Below are 18,103 nucleotides of genomic sequence, written 5' to 3' on the forward strand. Positions count from 1 at the left end.
CTGAGCACAGCCAGTGCAGCTCTGCGCCCCCACCCTTGGTCCCGAGGCTGCTCCCCAGTTCGCTTTCCTCACAGGGGTCCGTCCCCCATGCCCTGGCCCGCCGTCATCGCAGAGTTACGGCGTCCAGGCCTGAACACTTAAAGACATTTGACAACTCTGAACTACTCAAATCCAACTTGAAATCAAGAGCATCACTATTTTAATGTCCCCAGAGATCTATTAAATAGAAATAAAGTAGAAACGGGACGCATAAGGTTTTCTTTAAAAAGCTGAAGGCCATCCTTGCGTTTTTTTGTGCTAAGGCTACAGGATGCTGGTCTAACGAGTGCTCTCTCTCAGAGCTGAAGTCAACGGTCGCATGTCCCAGTTCTGACATGCGTCACGGTCTAGCTTTCCTGGACGAAAACGTCACCAAGTTGCATAATATTACAAAAAGGGCCCTGGTCTCTGAAACACTCTCACAGGCTTTAGAGATGAAGAACAGACCTAATCCTCGGGGTGGGGGTGGGGAGGGGGCTCCTGGCAGGCATGGGGGGACACACTGCACAAACGTTAGCAGCAGCACCCAGCACCCACACACCTGTCTGAGGCTCTCCTGCTGACGTGACGCAGGAAGCCATCAGAGACCTCACGTTTCCTGGAGGCGGCGGCGGAACCGCTTTAAAATTTTTGACTTTCTAAATGAGACGCACAGTTATGTACAAGTCCAGTGAGGGGCCTGCTCGCCCCAACATCTCTATACTCATCGTGTACGAGAGCCAGTCAAGTCGCCATGCCGGAGAGCAAAACATGTACCCAGGAATTCCTCGGCCGGAGTTTCTGCTGCTCTGGTCGACGAGACGTATTCCGTTTCCTTGAGGCTGTAAACCTAAGAAAATGACGGTTCTGCTCAAGTCAGGTCACGGCGTCTGCCGCCGTGGGGCGCAGACCAGAAGCGTGTGGCCGTGCGGAATGAGTGTGCGTGTGGCAAGGAGCTGGGGACAGGGCCTCCGTGTCCCATGGGCCACACCAAGGCCCCCGGGCGGCGGGTGCCCGGCAGCGTGAGCACTGGTACCACCCGCCCCAACACCAGTCTGCGGACAGGTGAGCCGCGGGCGGCCGGACCTCGCGCTTGGCTGGGCGCCTGCGTGACGCCCCGTCCACCCAGGGCCCTCGGGGATCGCAGTGGGCAGCACACGCCCTTGTCCCCGAGAGGCCTGGTCCCCTTCGCACTGTTTCAGCTTGCGTTTGGTCAAGGAGCCGGGCGCGTGGACCACGGGGGGCAAGAGGATGGCAAGGCGAGGCTGCTGCCGGCCGGGGCTCCCTCGTCCTCCGGTCACCTCGGGGCGGACGCGGCCCTGGTTGAAGGCCACAGCTCTCGACCGTGGGCCTTCCCCAGACAGCTCCCTCTGCCTCCTTTCCCTGTCGGGCCCCTGGGTTCTGCACCAGCCCGCGTGTGGCCTGTCCCACACCCTGCGGACGGTGCCGTGGTTGACAACGGCCCTCGACGGCCCAGCGTGAGGCGCTACGTTCTCCCTAGTCATTTCCTCCCACGGGGTATGTCGAAAACCACGAAACTCAACCACCTTACGACGTCTCCTGTAAAAAGACGTTCTCTGTGTAACGGAGGCTTCGGCACGAGGTCAGACAGACACACACGGGCAGTGCCCGGTCGCAACGCCACACGGGACGGGGACGCGAAGACGGACGCGTCTCGTAACTGGAACTGAACGGCATCTTCTGAGGGGGGAGTATGAGCAGCTGCGCCGGGAAGCCGAGGACGCGTAAACGCACGCGCCGTATGCGGACGCGTCGAGGAGCTAGAAGCTGCCGAGACCATCAGCAACGCTGCGCGGCACGACCTGAGTGACCTCCACTGCGGGGGGCGCCACGCTCCAGGCGGCGGACGCGAGGGGGAAGAGTGTGCCCCAGAGATGCCGCAACAGCCCGTCTCGCAGAACGCGACTCCGTGACAGCGTGGGAGGCAAGTTCTCCCAGGAAACATCGCACGCTTTCTTTTAACAGAGAACTCGTCGTCTCGTTTTCTACCGGAAGGACGTCACGGCCGTTGGATCTACAGAGACGACACGTTCTCAGCTACGAAGCCGGGGTTTCCCCTCCCATCGCCGGCGTTACCTCCCGAACCGCCACCCAGCACCGCGCTGCGGACACGGCCGTGGCTCGCATCCGGGCCTCTCCACGGTGCCCGGGCGCCTGTCCGTCCACTTACGTCGCCGTTGTTTTCAGGCTGATCATCTGTTTCCGCCTCGTCCCAGGCCTAACCCCAGTGACTCCGGCAGTGGGGGGTGGGGGGTCCCGCACGCCCGCGGCCCCTCTCCCCACTTCCGGCAGGTGGCTGGGGAAACGCGGACTGTGAAACGCACATCGTAGTCACCGGCAGGCCTCGCGCCCGGCTTCTGCCGGGTGGCACCGCTGAAAAGCCACCGGTTGGAAACTCACGACAATCACCATGCGACGTCCATCTGTGAAACGGGCGTGAGGCGGACCTCGCTCCGCCCCCAGGTGTGTGCGTCACACGTACCCGCCGGGCGAGAGGCCACGCTTCTTCCCGATTTCACCCCAAGCCCGTGCCGGGGTGGGGTGAGGGCGCACGTGCCTGGCCGGGGCTCTCTCCCGGGAAGCACCCTGGTGCCGGGGGGCGCGCTAATCCGCCAGTGCCGAGATAGCAGAATCGCCCTCGAGCATCGCAACGCCGGGAAGTCGGTTTTCACTGGCTAAACTTGGGGGCAGGAAGCCCAGGGGAGGCCAAACGGTAGGAAACCTGGGGACGCAGCAGAGCTTCCCGACGCTCCCCCGCTCGGCCTCCGTGGGGGCCCCGGTGCGCCACCCGACGCCCGTCACAGTGTGCCGCGGCCCGGGCCTCAGGGCTGTGGCACGTCATGCGCTGAGCCACACACACCGTGACTCTCCTCACCCCCCTCACGGGCGCGCTGCGGGCCTGCAAGCGCGTCCTGGACCGGGGGCGGGGGCGCCGCTGGTAACGCTGCCACTCCGCGCCGGACGGCCGAGCAGGCACAGCAGGACGGCAGGACGGACACGGCAGCTCTGAGGGGAGCGCCGGGCCCCGGGGCCCCTGCTGGAAACAGACCCTTCTGCCGCCGCTGGCCTCACGGACGGCCGGTCACGCTAGCGGCGGTGTTCCGAGGTCCGACCTTCCTCCGCGTCCTCCTTCGGCGTGTTCACAACAGCGGCATGAATCCCACCGCTCCCGACATGGTGTGTGCGTGAATGCGTGCGTGTGTGTGTGTGTGTGCGCACACGTGTGTGTGCATCCTACTCGACAAAGTGTAAATCTAGCTGCTGGGGCGACTTCGGAAAGACCACACCTGGCCATTGCAGAATAAAAACGAAGGACTGGACAAGTCAAGGGGGCATTGACATGAGCGGGGACCCCTGGGCGCTCAGGGAGCCACAGAAGAGTGGGGAGCCGGCGACAGGCGGGCGCAGATCACGGCACGCTGCCGATGGCCAGCACGGGGCGGCTGGCTCACTGGACCTGCGCACTGGCTGCCCAGGCGCCTGGAGGGGGGACCGGCATCGCCACCAGCAGGCGACAGCTGCCGGCAGGCAGGACAGCGGATCTGGCGGAATGATCTCGAGGACCGGCCGGGGAGGGGCAGGTTCGGAGGTGCCTGCTGGTACCGCCGTGTAGACAGAAGGCATGTGCGGGGGCCTGTGTCACCGTGCCTTCGCGGTCCCCGGGGGGCGTGAGCGCGCAGGTTTGAAAGACACAAGCTAACTTTCCGAAACGCAGACTCTCGACAGGAGACCTTACCTTCCGCGGTGCCCGACAGACCGTCGGCCTTGAAGTTGCTCGTGCTTTTCTTCCTCCGGTGCTTCTTTCTGTTGGCGTGGGGGGAGGGGGGCGGGTCGAGCTTGGGGCTGGTGGTGCTGGAGATACTTGGGCTGGAGCACACAGAGTCGCCCAGTCCCGTGTCTGCCACCGGACCGGAAAAGGCAAGAGAACGCAAGTGTTAACACTCAAAAAAGCAGACACTACAAAAACGCTAAAACAATGTTCACCCCAGATCACATCGAGCCCCGCGAACAACGGACCACCGCGACGTCACATGCATAACGTGTGACTGCTGGGTGGGAGGCCCAGGGAGAGCATCGGTACTAGAGGGTCACGAAACGTGGTCAAGGGCACAAATTCCCAGTTACAAAGTTACTAAGCTACAATATACAATATAGTTAACATGATTACAGTCCATGTAATAACTAAGTATGTCACAACAGTTTACGATACTGTATTATTTATGTGAAAGTTACTAGGAGTATAGGCTTTAAAAGTTCTCACAGGGAAAAGATAACTGCGATGAGAGGCGTCAATTAGGCCTCCTGTGGCATCGTTTCACTACACGCACACATGCACACACGCACACACACGTGCACACATATACGCATGCACGTGCACATGCACACACACGCACGTGCATGGACATGCACACACACATACACGTGCACACACGTGTACATGTACACACACGCACACACATGCGTGCACGTGCACACAGGCGTGTCCTACCAGATCACTGTCTCATGCACCTGAATCCACTATAATACGATAGATATATCAAGTACATATCCAAAAAATTAAAAAAAAAAAGTAAATACAGCAGAAAAAAAGACCACGAAGCTTGCTGCTCTAGCGTGCTGCCCGCCATTCAGACAGGCGTTTATTTCCGCAGCGTCTTTACGCTGCGGAGAATCTGACATTCTCTACTTCGCACGAGCGGAGTCCTGCAATAGGAAGCGCGGAGCTTATGCTTCTTATGTGCTTACTCTTCTCTTCCCATAACTGCCTTGTTACGCTAGGGATGACATGACGGCGCTTAGAAACCCATGGAAAAGTGTCCTCGGCAAGAGACGCGTGTGCGCAGGACGCGGAAGCCCTGCCTGCCTTTCCTCGGCCCCGACCCCATGTGTGGCCGTGTGGCTGGGGGGGCAGCTGCCACCAGCGAACCCGACACGTGTCTCTCCCTCAGCAGTGGCCCCCGAGAGCGTGAGGAAGTCGACGCGGCAGACCTGCCGCCTTCTGATGCATCCAAGTTATTTATAAAATGCGACCGACAGCACGAATGTGCTAATTCGCTGTAAGTGAAACTCTCGGTTTACGATGTCTGGTTTTATGTTTATCAAAGAGAAAACCGAAGCCGTGCTAGAAGGCCGGCGACGAACGTGGACTTCACCCGGAACAGAAGAGGGAGCCGACCGCGTGACGGAGCGACACCGCCCGAACCCCGCCATCGTTCTAAGGAGCCGTTGTCTGACGACTCGGCATCTTTGTGATTTGAAAGGCAGGAAGTTCCATGCACTATTCTGTGCTCACTGGACTAATTTTCAAGCACATTCTGTGGACCAGCCACTTTTCTAGATAAAAACAGACACAGGACCCGTCTCAGTGGCGTAGTGCACTGGGGACTGGAAGTTGGGGGGCTGATGGCGGGGTGGAGGGTTGCCGTTTTAAATAGTTGGTCAGGGCAGGTCTCGCTGAGAAGCGGACGAGCTGAGACTTGAAGGTGGTAAAGGAGCAGGTGGGTAACCGCGGAGGAGGACACACAGTCATCACTCGGCCCCGAGACGGGAGCCTGTCCGGCGTGTCCAGGAAGAGAGAAGGCGAGTGGCTGAGGCCAGGGAGGGAGAGATGTGCAGGAAACGGCACCAGAGAGCGGAGGGGGCCTCAGGGGTCCGGGGACCACTGGGCGGGCGGGAAACGGCTTCAGCAGAAGGGTGACGTCGTTTCAGACAGAGATACCCGACTTCACACCACATTTAACACGCTTCCACTCTGTGCAGCGGCAGAGAACCACCACGCGCTGAGAAATCATGAAAGTATGCATCCTAAGGCATCTTTCCAGACGCCCGCGCGTGCCCACACGTGCCCGCGGACGCGGCTTCCTGGACGCCCGGCCCGTGGGGGCCCCGCCTTCCCCTGAGTGCCCAGCGCCGGCGGAAAAGGCCTCTGGGAGCCCCGAGGGGGGGGGCGGGGTGAGGAGCCACCCCAGAACTCCCGCAGGAGCACACGGGCGGTGCGGCAGGCTGTGTAAATGGGCTCCACGCCTCGGGGTGGATGGCCGCTCGCAACATGCCGCCGAAACGCTGTCAGCCGCTCTAAGGAAGCGTGGGAACCGGGACGGCTGGGGTCTCGGGAGCTCTCTTTCCCTAAAACCGATACCTTCCATCTCCACAATCCCCACTGGCCAGGACCCTTGTCCGGCAAGCCTCTCGGGTAACTTCACGAGGCGCAGCGAGCCGTCCCAGGCCCCCAGCTGGTTGCGGGTGGGAGTCGCAGGCGCGAAGGCACACTCGCCCTCGCCCGGCCCTCCCCGCCACCCCACCCTCCCCCCCACGACCGAGGGGCCAGGTCCATCAGGCCCCCCTTCTCCCAACCGTCCCCCTTTTACAATGCTCACCTCCTAAAAGCAGTGTTTCTCGTGTACGTTTAAAAAATACCAGATCCCACAGACTATCGGATGAGCTGTAGACACCCCAGAATGGGGCGCAGGTCTAATTAACATCCGTACACAATTTCAGAGGGTCCAGAAGCTGCTGAGGGGGTCTACAGACCCCAGGATCGATAGCTGGTCCTGGAGCAATGCTCTTACGTGTTATCTCGTGCGCAAACCTTACGATGAATGTTTTTGTTCATTTCAAACACTTCCTGCCCAAGTCCCCAAAGTCCTTGCTGTCCTCATCCTCTCTGCCAGTCACGTGTTTTGGACCCCAGGCCAGGGACGATGACGGGCCACAGGACGACCACGTTCGCGTGCTCTCGGCAAGCTGAGCTGCCTGCGGAGGCCGATGAGGAGGACAGGCCCTCGCTACAGGCGGCCGGCATTCCATCCCTCCTCTCCGTCCCTCGGGCGTCCACTCAGGTCAATGCGCCATGTTCACGCCCAGCCACGAGTTCTCGTCCCGTCACTCCGTGGCTGTAACACTCTTCCTCGAAGTAGTGTTTCTCATCTCCAGACTTCCGACGCTGACGCCGGGGTTTGCCACACACAGGTGTCATGAGCCGGACCCACTGACAGGCCCGTCCCCCCGGCCGGCTAACGGGGCTCCCTTCCCTGGAGTCAGCCGGACAGCGCCGAGCACACAGTGGCTGCACCATCAAGAAAAAAGCACCCCGGGGCCCTTCTGTTGCCTGGTTCTTTCCAAGGTGTGTGCACATCTCCTTCTCAGATGTCCACGTGGGCCTCTGCCTCCTTCCTCAGCCGACCTCCCTCACAGCCCCAACGGAGGCCACTGCCAGCAGGAACCAGCCCCCTGGGGTCGGTGACCTCCCGCGCCACCCAGCTCACCTACAGCAGGCCCTCGTGCCTGACCTCAGGCCTGGCTGGGGGGAAACAGCGCTGGCCTCCTCCACATTTATGACCCCGAAGTTCCGGGGGCGGGTGGAAGAAACAACCCCTGGCTGACCTTTACCTGCCACGCTCCTGGACTAAATCCATTCCCCACGCGCCTCGAACGCCCCCCACCCCCACCCCTGCAGGAGACCCCGTTTCTCAGGCTGCTGAAGGCAGAAGACAATGAAAGCAGGACTTAGCACCTGCCCTTCCTGCCCCTGCCACCCCGTCCCCAGGGACCCTGGGCTCCTCTGCCCCCAGCCTACCCCCCCGTGACCCCACCCCTTCCCGCTCCGGCAGCGAGCGTGGGGCCAGCACCGCCCCCCCACCCCCCGCCGCAGCCTCCATCATAGGTGCTGCGCTATCACCTGTGTTTAACCAAACCCCCCGACTCCGTCTGCTTCCCGCTCCTCTTTAAGGCCAAGGTCCCCAGAGCGCTCCCCTCCTTATCCTGTGCCCGGTCAGGGCTGGCCACACCTGACCCCGCTCCGGTCCCCGTGGCCTGGGCCCTGACAGCTGATGCCAACTTTCTCGCTGGAGGAAGGACAACTGGCAGTGCGGTGACCACTTAGTGTCAGGCGATCACGGTGGACAGGCTAACGGGGGGGGGGGGGGACACGAGCAGCTCAGGGGGCTGACCGCAGGCGGGGTGGGGACAGGCGGCTGCCAGGGGAGGCTCCGCGTGCCAGGCGGCCCGTCCGTGAGGCCTGGCCTGGGCCAGCGGCACCAGCTACAGCCACCGCCCAGGGAAGGCAGTGGCGGAGGAAGTCAGGACCGAGATGACAAGGGAGGGGCAGGGCCCTTGGCCTGGGAGGAGGCAGGAGTCCGGCAGGGAGGTGACCTGGGGCGGGACCAGGGAGGGCTGGGGCTCAGGCAGAGACGGGTGCTGGGATTACGCCCCGGCTTCCAGGCCTCGGGAGCTCCCTTCCAAGAGCAGGGGCCTTGCCTGGGATGAATGCGTGAGCAGTCGCGAGGCCCCTGCCGGCCTGCGGACGCCTCCTGCCCCACGAGGTCTCCCGCCAAGTGCAGAGGCCGCCAGCGCCCAACCTGAGAGGCTGCAGACAGCTCCGGCCTCGTCCTCGGCCCCCCACACCCCCCGACTGCCTGCAGACAATGCGTTTTGTTTTCTATCAATTACTGTGTGGGACGGAAACTGCTAAACACGGGCGGGGAGGGGAGAGGCGGGCCGGGGTGAGCCCGCGCGCGCCTCATCACGCCACGTCCCACGCGGCTCTGACGGGGGCGCCGAGCCGAGGGGCCGGGGCGCCGCCATCCGGGGTGCTCGCTGTCAGCCGTTCGTGCTTTCCGATCGGGCGTCGATGCACACCCCCAAAACTGTGTGATGCGAGCAACGACGACCAGTCTGCAGCGTCTCCGAGCGCCGGCACGTGGAGCCTGAGTCGGAGCAGCAGCTTCGCTCCCACTTGGGGAGCTGACAAGCATGACCGCAGGGGGATAAAATAACACTCCGTCCGCATAAATATCAAGCGGCCCGCTCCAGACTGATGGGCCAGGGATGGATTCTTAGCTATCATTCCGGCAGACAGGCCCAAGGACACTCATAACTTATTTTACAATCATTTAGTTTCAGCTCAAGTGGAAAACGTGACAACTCATCTCTGCTGACAAGACGCCATGTCGAACCTCACAATTAACTCTCCTCCGACGATCGGCCCCGGCGATCGTTAGCGGGGCCGTTTCTGACGGGCTGCGGCAGGGAGCATGCAGCGGCGAGCGCCGGCCCTGCCGGGGCCGGGGGGGGGGGGGGGGGCGTCGGCGTTTGATGCCCCGGCTGACACTCCGGCAGCCTGGGCTCCGTGCATGCGGCTCCCGAGTGTCTGGAAACGTGCCCGCCTTGGGGGGGCGGGGAGAGCTGTCCTCCTTCCCGCACTGTCCCTGCCGCGGTTCCGTCCGGACGCACACCCCCACCCCCGCCACGGGCAGACGTCTGGCCCTGCCCCAGACCCGCAGTCTGGGTCTCGGGGGGCCGTGGGCCCTCTGGGGGGAGGCCTGCCCCAGCCCTCCCAGGGCGGCCTTGACTCGGAGAGGGGACAGGAAGAATGTGCCGCGGGGAGCTGCCCACACTGTCTGGAGGAGCCGCTAAGAGGTCCCGAGGGCTGGCTGGCTGTGAATCTCCTACGTGTTGATTAAAGGCACAAAACGCTTTAAAATGCACGTTCACAAGAAGCATGCATCTCTGTGGGAAAAAAAGCAAAGACGAATGGAAAAGGTGTGCACACCAGCTCTCCTCTCCCCCGCTCGTTTCGTACACACCCCGACTTACTCATCTGTCAGTACTAAATAGAACAATATATTACCAAAAACAATCATTTTTTTTTTGGTATCAAAAGAATTCAAGATGATCAAAGATAGGGCTGTTTGTCAGCGTGGGGCGGGGGACGGGCCAAGGGCTGAGCCCTTCTAAAAACTCAAGACGCCGTCGACGTGGGCGCCGGCAAATTAAAACACGCTTCCTCTGAGACCCGGCCAGCCAAGGACACAAAGCTAATTTGGGTCTTTAACGCGGGCTCTGTTCCTTCTGAAGCTCAGAGGGCGGTGCCGGCGGGTAAATAAAGGACAGGCCCCCTCTGCCATCCGAGGAGATCGCAACATCGGGCCCGCGTTAGAAGGCGGGCGTGAAGCGAGGTTCAAAACCTCGCCCCTTCCCACAGCCCTTTTGACGGCGGCAGGAGGAGGCTGCCTTGCATCCCCATCTGTGAAGATGTTTCAGAGCCGGGCGCGTCGTCGGCCTCCCTTTGCCGCTCGCGGCCCTCACGCAGAGGTGCGCGGTGTCAGAGGAGGGGGCAGTGGAGACGCCGCGGGGGGTGGAGGAAGATGACAGGTGTCGGGGGGAAGGAAGAGACAACGCAGTGTCGGACTGAGTTACAATGGTGACGGGGGGGGGGGGGACGCAGAGAGAATCTGGGGAGAAGCGTTTCTTCCCTGGGACCTTCTAATTATCACAAGGTGGCTCTGTGGGTGCAGCTGAAAAGCGGGGAATTTAGGAAACAGGATCTTCGTGCCCATTATGTGTCTCATAAAGACTTAAGAAGGAGCCGGCACGGATGCTGATGGCTAATTAGGGTTTCCTTCTGAGGCCACAAGAAGGTCCTACAGCAGACTCCGGTGACGGTACACATGTTGCGAAGGCACCGGAACACTACTGAGTTGCATGCGCACTTTAAATGGGTGAAGTGAACGTGCTTTGAGCTTTAGCTCCATGAAGCTGTGTTTTTGTTTTTTGTTTTTTAAAGAAAAAAACTAAGGAGTGGTCATCGTGTTAAACACCACAGAGCAATCGAAGACGACGACAAAGCCAGCAGGCGGTTCAGCGGCGCGTCAGGGCGGAGGGGCGGGGGTCCGGGGGCACGCGGCAGAAGCTGAAGCTCGAGGCCGTTCGCGAGCCTCGGGCCGCAGAGCTGAGTTCAAGTGGCGGCTGCCGCGGCTGCCCGGGCCTCCTCCGCCTGCCAGGATCCGGCCCTGTGCCTCAGACCGACGGCAGGCCCCGGAATCTTCCGCCTCCCCCGCCTCCTCCCCACCCGACAGGGCAGAGCACACGCCCGCGTCCCTCTCGAGACCCTCCACGTCCCCCCCCCGTCGCCCTCCTCTGGCCCCTCACCTCCAGCCTCAGCCCGCTCCCTTCGCCCCCAGGACCCTCTCGCCACCTCTCCCTTCTCGCCCGCTGCGACGTCCACCCTCCGGTCCCCTGCGTTTTTCTCATGCCTGGTGGCCGGCTTGCACCCCATTCCATCACCTATCTGATTTGGGGGGAACGAAAGAGCGAACGTGTAGCACGGTTCAGGGGGGCGCGGACCTGAGGGAGTCAGTGTGGGGACATGCCAGGGAGGGATGTGTACGGGCACGCAACTCAGAGTTTACATCTAAGGGGCAACAACAACACCGTCCTCCAGCTGAATTCTGGCTGAACGCGAGCTGCTCACGGCTGAGGGTACTTGGCGGCGGCATCCCGAGCGGCTCCCTCGGGTGGAAACGAAACCACGTCCAGAGGTCCCTGCGCCGCTCCTGGTGACACAATCAGCCGCAGCCGCTTCTCAAGTTTGGTGCTTACGGCTGCTGAATTAGAGATTCTGTTTCACGCGGGCGGCTCCATCGGCTGAGCGGGCTGGGGGACAGACTGAGTGCTTCTAGAAAACTCAGTTAAACAGAGACGTTAATTAAAGGTATGATCTCTCTTTGAGGGCGTAAGGCACCTGGCTTCAGAAACTTAGCTGTTTCCAGTACAAGTCACACGGAGTCGAATTACCTACTGCTGCAGCTAGGTGTCCTGTCAAAGGCGAAGGCGGGGAAGGGCGGCTTTGGTCCCGCAGAGGCCACTGAGGGCTCTGTCCAGGGTCCTGAATACGTCAGGCGAGCTGAAACCCATCCGACAGGCACCCCAGCTGTTTACGGTGCACAGTTCTGCTCAGGGTGCAGAGATGCCCGAGGAGGCTACTCCTTCCCAGGACAGCTCTGTCCTAGGCGACTCCATGTAGAGGAGCCACGGCGTCCCCAGGCTCAGGAAAGCCCGACGCGCAGACGCCCAGACCAAACCTGTGGTTCTGACCCGTCTCATGATTGAGGGTTACGTGTCGCAAAGGTAAACCATCAATTCTTTTTTTTTTTTTTACATCCTAAACAGTACAGTGTGCCTTAGTTTGCTTAATTATCTCCCTACCGCTTAGACAGAGTTCCAATTTTTCACTATAAATCAATACCTTTGTATCTAGTTTTACTATCTGGAATTATTAAATTAGGACAACATTCAGGGTATGGGTCCCAGAAAACGAGCATTTGGGGGGCTTGGGTACGTGCTGTTTAGTGGCTCACAGCGGATAAGCTTCTCCCGCCAGCAGTGCACGAGGGCATCGAAGCCATCCAGCCCCCGAAGCCCGGGGACCGCCTGTGGGCCGGCCCCCTCCTCCGCTCCTACAGAGGAAGCCATCGCGCTCGGCATGGCCACGTCGCGTGGCCTGAACAGACAGCACCGCAAGGTGGGGGGAGGAGGACCCCAGGGCTCCCCCAGGGCTGTGGGAACGGAAGGGCAGCTCCACATCCCAGCGTGGCCGCTCCACGAAGCGGGTTTGTGTAATTCACCTCTTTTAGCCTCAATTTCTTCACCGGTAAAATGGGCAAAACGGCCCCCTCCGCCTGCTCTCGCCCACAGCTGGACTCGCTCTCCTCTCTGCCGGGGCCGGCCGCCGCCCTGGGCCACACCATCTGTCCTCCCTCGAGGAGTGCCACGCCGTCCCTCTGCCGGGTGCTCAGCGGGACGACTGTCTGGCCGGTGGCCAGACGCAGCCCCTGACCAGTGTCGGCCTCGTTAACAACAGACGTGAACTCAACACCGTGCCTGCCCTGCCCTGCACGCTTCTGTTCAAGAGAGGAGACGCTCTCACTAGACGCGCACACACGCTCGAACTCGCACACCCACACACCCATGTTACAGGGGTGACGGGGAGTGCGGGGGCCAAGCACGGAGCCCAGAGGGCGACGGGGCAGCCAGGGGGGTTAGTCTGTTAAGTCTCCCGTAAGCCTGGAAACCACACAGCCACGAAAGCAAAGAGCGATCGGTTTTTAAAGCAAGAATCGTCCGAGTGCGTCTAAATAAAACACTGTCAACGCAGAACTGCAAACGAGAACGTACTGATAACACAAGGTTCTGAGTTTAGGCGAAAAAAGTTTTGAGAACTTAGGGACGAGCTTGGGACATTCAGATGTGCCACCATTACAAGGCGACAAACTACGGGGCCAGTGACAGCCGGCTCGCCGGCCCCTGCGGCGGTGGGGCATCGGGGCCCAGTGACCTCCCGCCCCCCGGAAGCAGGGACGCTGGCCCCTCTGCGCGCCTGCGATTCACTCTGTGGACGTCTCCCCCTCCCCCGTGTGGTGGTGCCCCCTGAGTTAACATTATCACGGGCGCCCAGAGGCCACCTGGCACCAAGCACAGGTGCTCAGTAAGAAGGTCTTTCAAATAAAGGAGGAGCCAAGACACAAACCTCAGCACAGAGAAAATAACAGAAAGGCGAGTAACGCCCGTGACTGTCGGAGGCGATGAAGATTCCATCTACCTACAATTATGTATTTAAGACCTAGAGGTTTTAAATATTATTTAAAGAGCAGCTTTAAAAATCTGTATTAAATATCCTCACAGTTTTGGGTACTTTGGAGAATAAATTATTACTCTATGAAGGTGATAAATTATATCTTCTTTGAAAAAAGGTCTCAGTCTCCCTCGGGGCCTCACATGTAGTCTTTTGCTATGTTTGAAGTCAACAGTGTTCTACTTATTTATTTTTGGATGAAACCAGATGTTAATTTGCAAAAGTCATAGGATAATATGTTGTGAACATTTGAAATCGTACTTGAAAAACTTGTTCTGGGTTATTTCACTACTCTCTCCTAAACCACGGGACAGGAGGCTTGATTATGAAAGGGGTCCCTTGTGGTCCCCAAGCCTTTATTAATGGGGGGGGGGCGGCAGGCCAGTCAGGGGCGTGAGTGACAGCTCTGGGGTATCAGGTGCCTCAAACGGAAGGCCCAGCTACTTGAAAGGGAGGCCCCGCCGGTCTTAGAAACTCTGTTCCTGTCCGCCACACCTGGGCCCGAGGCCCCTGGGCAGGACGCCCTCGCTCCTTGAGCTGCCCGGCCCGCACGGCAGCTATGAAGGGCTGGGCGGCCCTGGTCGCCCCCCACAGCGGCCTCGCACAACAAGCCCTGGCACGGAAGGAAGTCGACCGCTCACGCCCACAGGTGACGAAGCTCGTCCCTTAGCAGACTGACCTTGAACTTGCGCCCGGGGATCGTGTGCAGGTATGTGAGCATGCCCAGATGCCGGCGCTGACTGAGCGGGTAGGCACCCCGCGCCTGCGTGTAGGAGGCGCTCCTGGGGCCTGGGGACGCAGCGGCAAAGGGAATGAAGGTGTCACAGGCTCAGAAAACAGACAGTTCGCAGTGCAAAATCGGACAGACCAACCCGACTATGGTTCTGTATCACGGGCACAGGAGGGACTCAGAGTGCATTCGCCTGAATTTGCATCGTGAGCTGCCTTGGGAATCGGCTTTATGCCTGCACGACCTTTTAACAAAATAAGCATGTTTGATAAAGATATAGAAAAAACAGCCCCCTACATTTAAATCTGAGGGATTTGTCCTATTTTTTTTTTTTTTTTAAGTATGAGATGACTTCTTCCACAGCCCCTGAAAAGATAATGTTTCTCTTTCCTGCTGTTTTAGAATTTTGCTAACCTGCTGCTGCTGAGTAATAACCATGGAGTCCCAGGCCGGGGCTAACCTCTAACTTCTCTGGCCTGGGAACCAGGCATTGTCCGCCAGTTCATGTCCCCAGCTGGTGGCCGGTGAGCCCCGATGCACCACGCGCTCTGGAATAAAGGAGTGCAGACATGAAGGCCATCTGCATGCCAGACACCGGGACCGAGCCGCTGTGGCATTAATGGGACAAAGCTGCTGTGAAAACAGGCCCTCACGCGCTCTGTGCACTCGAACCTCGTGGCGACCCCACGCCGGCCTCAAACCAAACACACGCCCGGGCCCGGGACATGCCGGAGAAGTTTGGGACATGGTGGAGGACTCTAACTTGCCGGAACATTGGTCAGATATCAGCCGTGGGATAACGGTCTCTCCCAGGAACCCCGGGGTGACACCCTGAGTAATATCTTCATTCGAAGCCGCGGACCAAAGATCATTTCCTTTCTGGAGTGTTGTTTAAAGCGCGGCCTTCTCCGGCAGTTTAATAATACTGGCCCGACGAGCGGCTCTCATGTTTGTCTTCTCCATTTTTCTGAGTGAGAAATCATTTGGAGCGGGATCTTGAGAATTAATGACGGTGTTTTAAAAACTGAGATTAAACTTACTTCTGACAAAAAGCAATTACTAATTCAGCAGTACTTCCTGAACATCCCTTTTACAAGGGAGCTGACTTCATTTGCACCACAAGAGCTTTATCATGTTACTTCTCCCACCATCTTGGAATTTGGGCTTTGTCCCGGCAAGAAAAAAAATAATACCATAAAACACGACGGAATAAAGCGTGCGGAGATCCTGAGCTGGATTTGCCTTGAGTTTAAAGCGTTTTCTTTATTGTGGCTAAAATTTCGTCAATACAGTTCAATCAGATACTATATGGTGGATCTTTGGGGAAATTGCTGTGAAATAAAATGAAAGATAAGATTGTGTTCCCAAACATAATAACTGACATTTTTCTCTTCTTCCTGAAGCAGGAGCCCAGCGCCCTGTGGCTGATGGAAGGGTCAGTGGCGGGCACAGCAGCCCCAGCCCGGGCGTAGAAGCTGCGGCCTGCTATTCATCAGAGCATCGCTCATTCCCGCTCTTCCCGACTGCGCCTTTTATCCCCGGGGGTGAAGGCAAAAGAAATGACTGCCTGCCTGCCTCCCCGGCCAGGACCGGGCCTCCTCCCCGCCTCTGCACCCCGTCGGCCCCGCTCCCCAGGAAGACGCTTCTCATCCTCTTCGTCCCCCCTTCCTGCCAAGCTTTCTGACCATCCGCCATTTTCTCTTGAACACGCGCTCGCCCGCTGCTGCTACCCACACGCCCTGCCACGCCCTGCGGCACAGTGGCCGGGCCCGCTGACTGTCCCCTGCCCATCTTTGGGACGCTGTGGCTTGCCGGGGTGGGAGAGACTCTGTGTCATCACTAGAAGGGCAGGCTTTCCGGGCACTCTGGGCAGAAGACTGGAAAGAGAGGGTCATTTCCTCCATGTTCATCCAGGCGCCCGGGGGCTGCCACCCGGGTCAGGCCCCTTCCCCACGGTCTCCAGAAAACACCCCACTCTCCACTTCCCAGCAGTACGCGGCTGTCGGCGGCAGCTCCGTCGCCATTTTCAGCGTCCTCTCTGATGCCCCGGGTCACGGAGAAGAAAGAGACAGGTGTACGTAATTTCTTCCGTGAAATTCGAGTTTGTTTTCCAATTCTCTACCTGGGAATTTCTGTCAGGTGAAGGCGTCTCTGCCTTTCCCAGCAGCTCCTCCCTTTCTGCACGAATGAGGCTCTGACCTGGGGGCTGCGTTTGTCTGAGGGACAGGAATGGCCCACAGGCCAGGGACGCAGCGTGGCCGGGCCGGCTCAGCTCTGCTGAGGGTGTGAGCAGCTTGGGCAACTACACGGACTTGGCTCTGAATTTATGAGGACGGTGGAACTGGACGAGAGGAGATGCTGATGTCGCCGACAAGAGTGTGGCGCTGATGAGCTTCATTTGCAGAATGGACATGAGGATGCAATTCGGGGGCACACTCGCCCTGGGAAACCCTTACAGGCCGGGAGCTCGGGGGCCTCAAGCCGACCTGCTCAACTGTAAAGACAGACCTGAATGGGGGCGCAGAGACACAGTGCAGGGGAGGCTGAGACGGGCGCAATCAGGAGTTCCCCAGTGTTCCCAGCCCCGATACCACGCGTCTGAAGTGCTACGGCTACGATCCCCATGAATTCAACTTCAATGCAGGTTCCCAGGATAAACTCAAAATGAAATTATATATGAAACGTGGGGGCCTGGCTGTATCTGACATCTCACAGGGCCCCTCTCCAGAACGAGCCTTGCCTTTCGAACCGTGCTCGCGTGGGCAGGGAGAAGGGGCCGGGCCCCGCCAGACTCAGGCAGACGCGCCGACGCACCGACTGCTGAGCGTCACAGCGTGCCCGCTGGCGCGAAACCCTGAGCTGTGACCCCTCCTGCCACCCGACACCTCAGGCCTGTGAACAATTCTGCTCCCTCCTCGAGCGCTGCCTGCTCTGCTGGAGGTGGGACCGGCACTGGGGGCTTCTGCATGGCACTCCCTGGCTGCCCGGAACCGGGCTGGGTCTCCCCACGGCTCTGGACGCTCCTCGCCGTGGGGCCAGTGGCAGAACGCAGGAACGCAGGCGTCTCGGCCAGTCTGACGCTGGTCTCTCCCACGCTGCTGTCTGGCCTCACCCCCAAAGCCGCTGATGTCCGTCACTGCCAGGTAAGGGACACTTCCTTCCATCACGAGCACTCCCTGCTCTCGCTTTTTCGGTAAATTTAAGTTTCAAACTGAGAATGTCCACGGCAGAGTACAAGAGGAAATTCTCCGTTTGTCTCTTAATTTGGGTTCTAACTCCAGAATTCATTGTTGAAAATTATTTAAAAATTTTTTTCATAAGTAACTGTATTCATTGCTGAAAGCAGAAGGGAAAACCTGGAAATCCTGTATGTGTGCGTGCCCTTCCACACACGTGTGCAAGAGGGTATGCAGGTGGGTACGCAGGTGGGTACGCAGGCAGCTCCGCCAGCCCACGGCTCGGGCCCCCGTCTGTGCATTGTACAGCTGAACCTCACCAGCTGCGTGACCTCGGGCAAGTGATTCAAATTCTCTAAAACTCGGTTTTCTCATTTAAAATTAAGGATAATAAGTCTATGGCCATGCCGCCCTGAACAAGTCTGATCCTGTCTGATCTCAGAAGCTAAGCAGGGTCAGGCCTCGTTAGTACTTGGATGGAAGACCACCTAGGAAGACCAGGTGCTGTTGGCATAAAAAAAAATAAATAAATAAATAAAATAAAGCATCGTAAGCTGACAAGGTCCTTGCGATCTGTGAGGTCGTCCAAGGACGGGTTGCCTCGCCTAAAAAAATAAACAAATACGATAACAGAAGCCCCCCCGCTGAGTCACGCGGGCCAGGCATCCAAGGTCAGTACGTGGCAAGTAACAACACAAGGAGCGTTAAACCACGCTGTACACCTGGCGGGAAAGCCCGCGGGCAGCT

At 59.1% G+C, this 18,103-nt stretch overlaps 1 protein-coding gene and 1 pseudogene across 11 annotated transcripts in view; one reads left to right on the forward strand and one right to left on the reverse strand.

Annotated features, from left to right (window-relative positions):
- AGAP1 (ArfGAP with GTPase domain, ankyrin repeat and PH domain 1) overlaps positions 1-18,103 on the reverse strand; it is a 415,084-nt gene that overhangs the window by 93,308 nt on the left and 303,673 nt on the right. For 9 of the 11 annotated variants that reach the window (XM_036236703.1, XM_016158954.2, XM_036236700.1 and 6 more), the window contains one exon: positions 3,776-3,937. The exons of the other annotated variants lie outside the window; for them this stretch is intronic. In XM_036236703.1, coding sequence (XP_036092596.1) covers positions 3,776-3,937 — 162 coding nt within the window. The remainder of the gene's footprint in view (positions 1-3,775; positions 3,938-18,103) is intronic. 11 annotated transcript variants of the gene reach the window in all.
- Positions 17,751-17,869, forward strand: LOC118613938 (annotated as a pseudogene).

This window comes from Rousettus aegyptiacus, unplaced genomic scaffold (assembly GCF_014176215.1).
Source record: "Rousettus aegyptiacus isolate mRouAeg1 unplaced genomic scaffold, mRouAeg1.p scaffold_m13_p_2, whole genome shotgun sequence".
Taxonomy (NCBI): domain Eukaryota; kingdom Metazoa; phylum Chordata; class Mammalia; order Chiroptera; family Pteropodidae; genus Rousettus; species Rousettus aegyptiacus.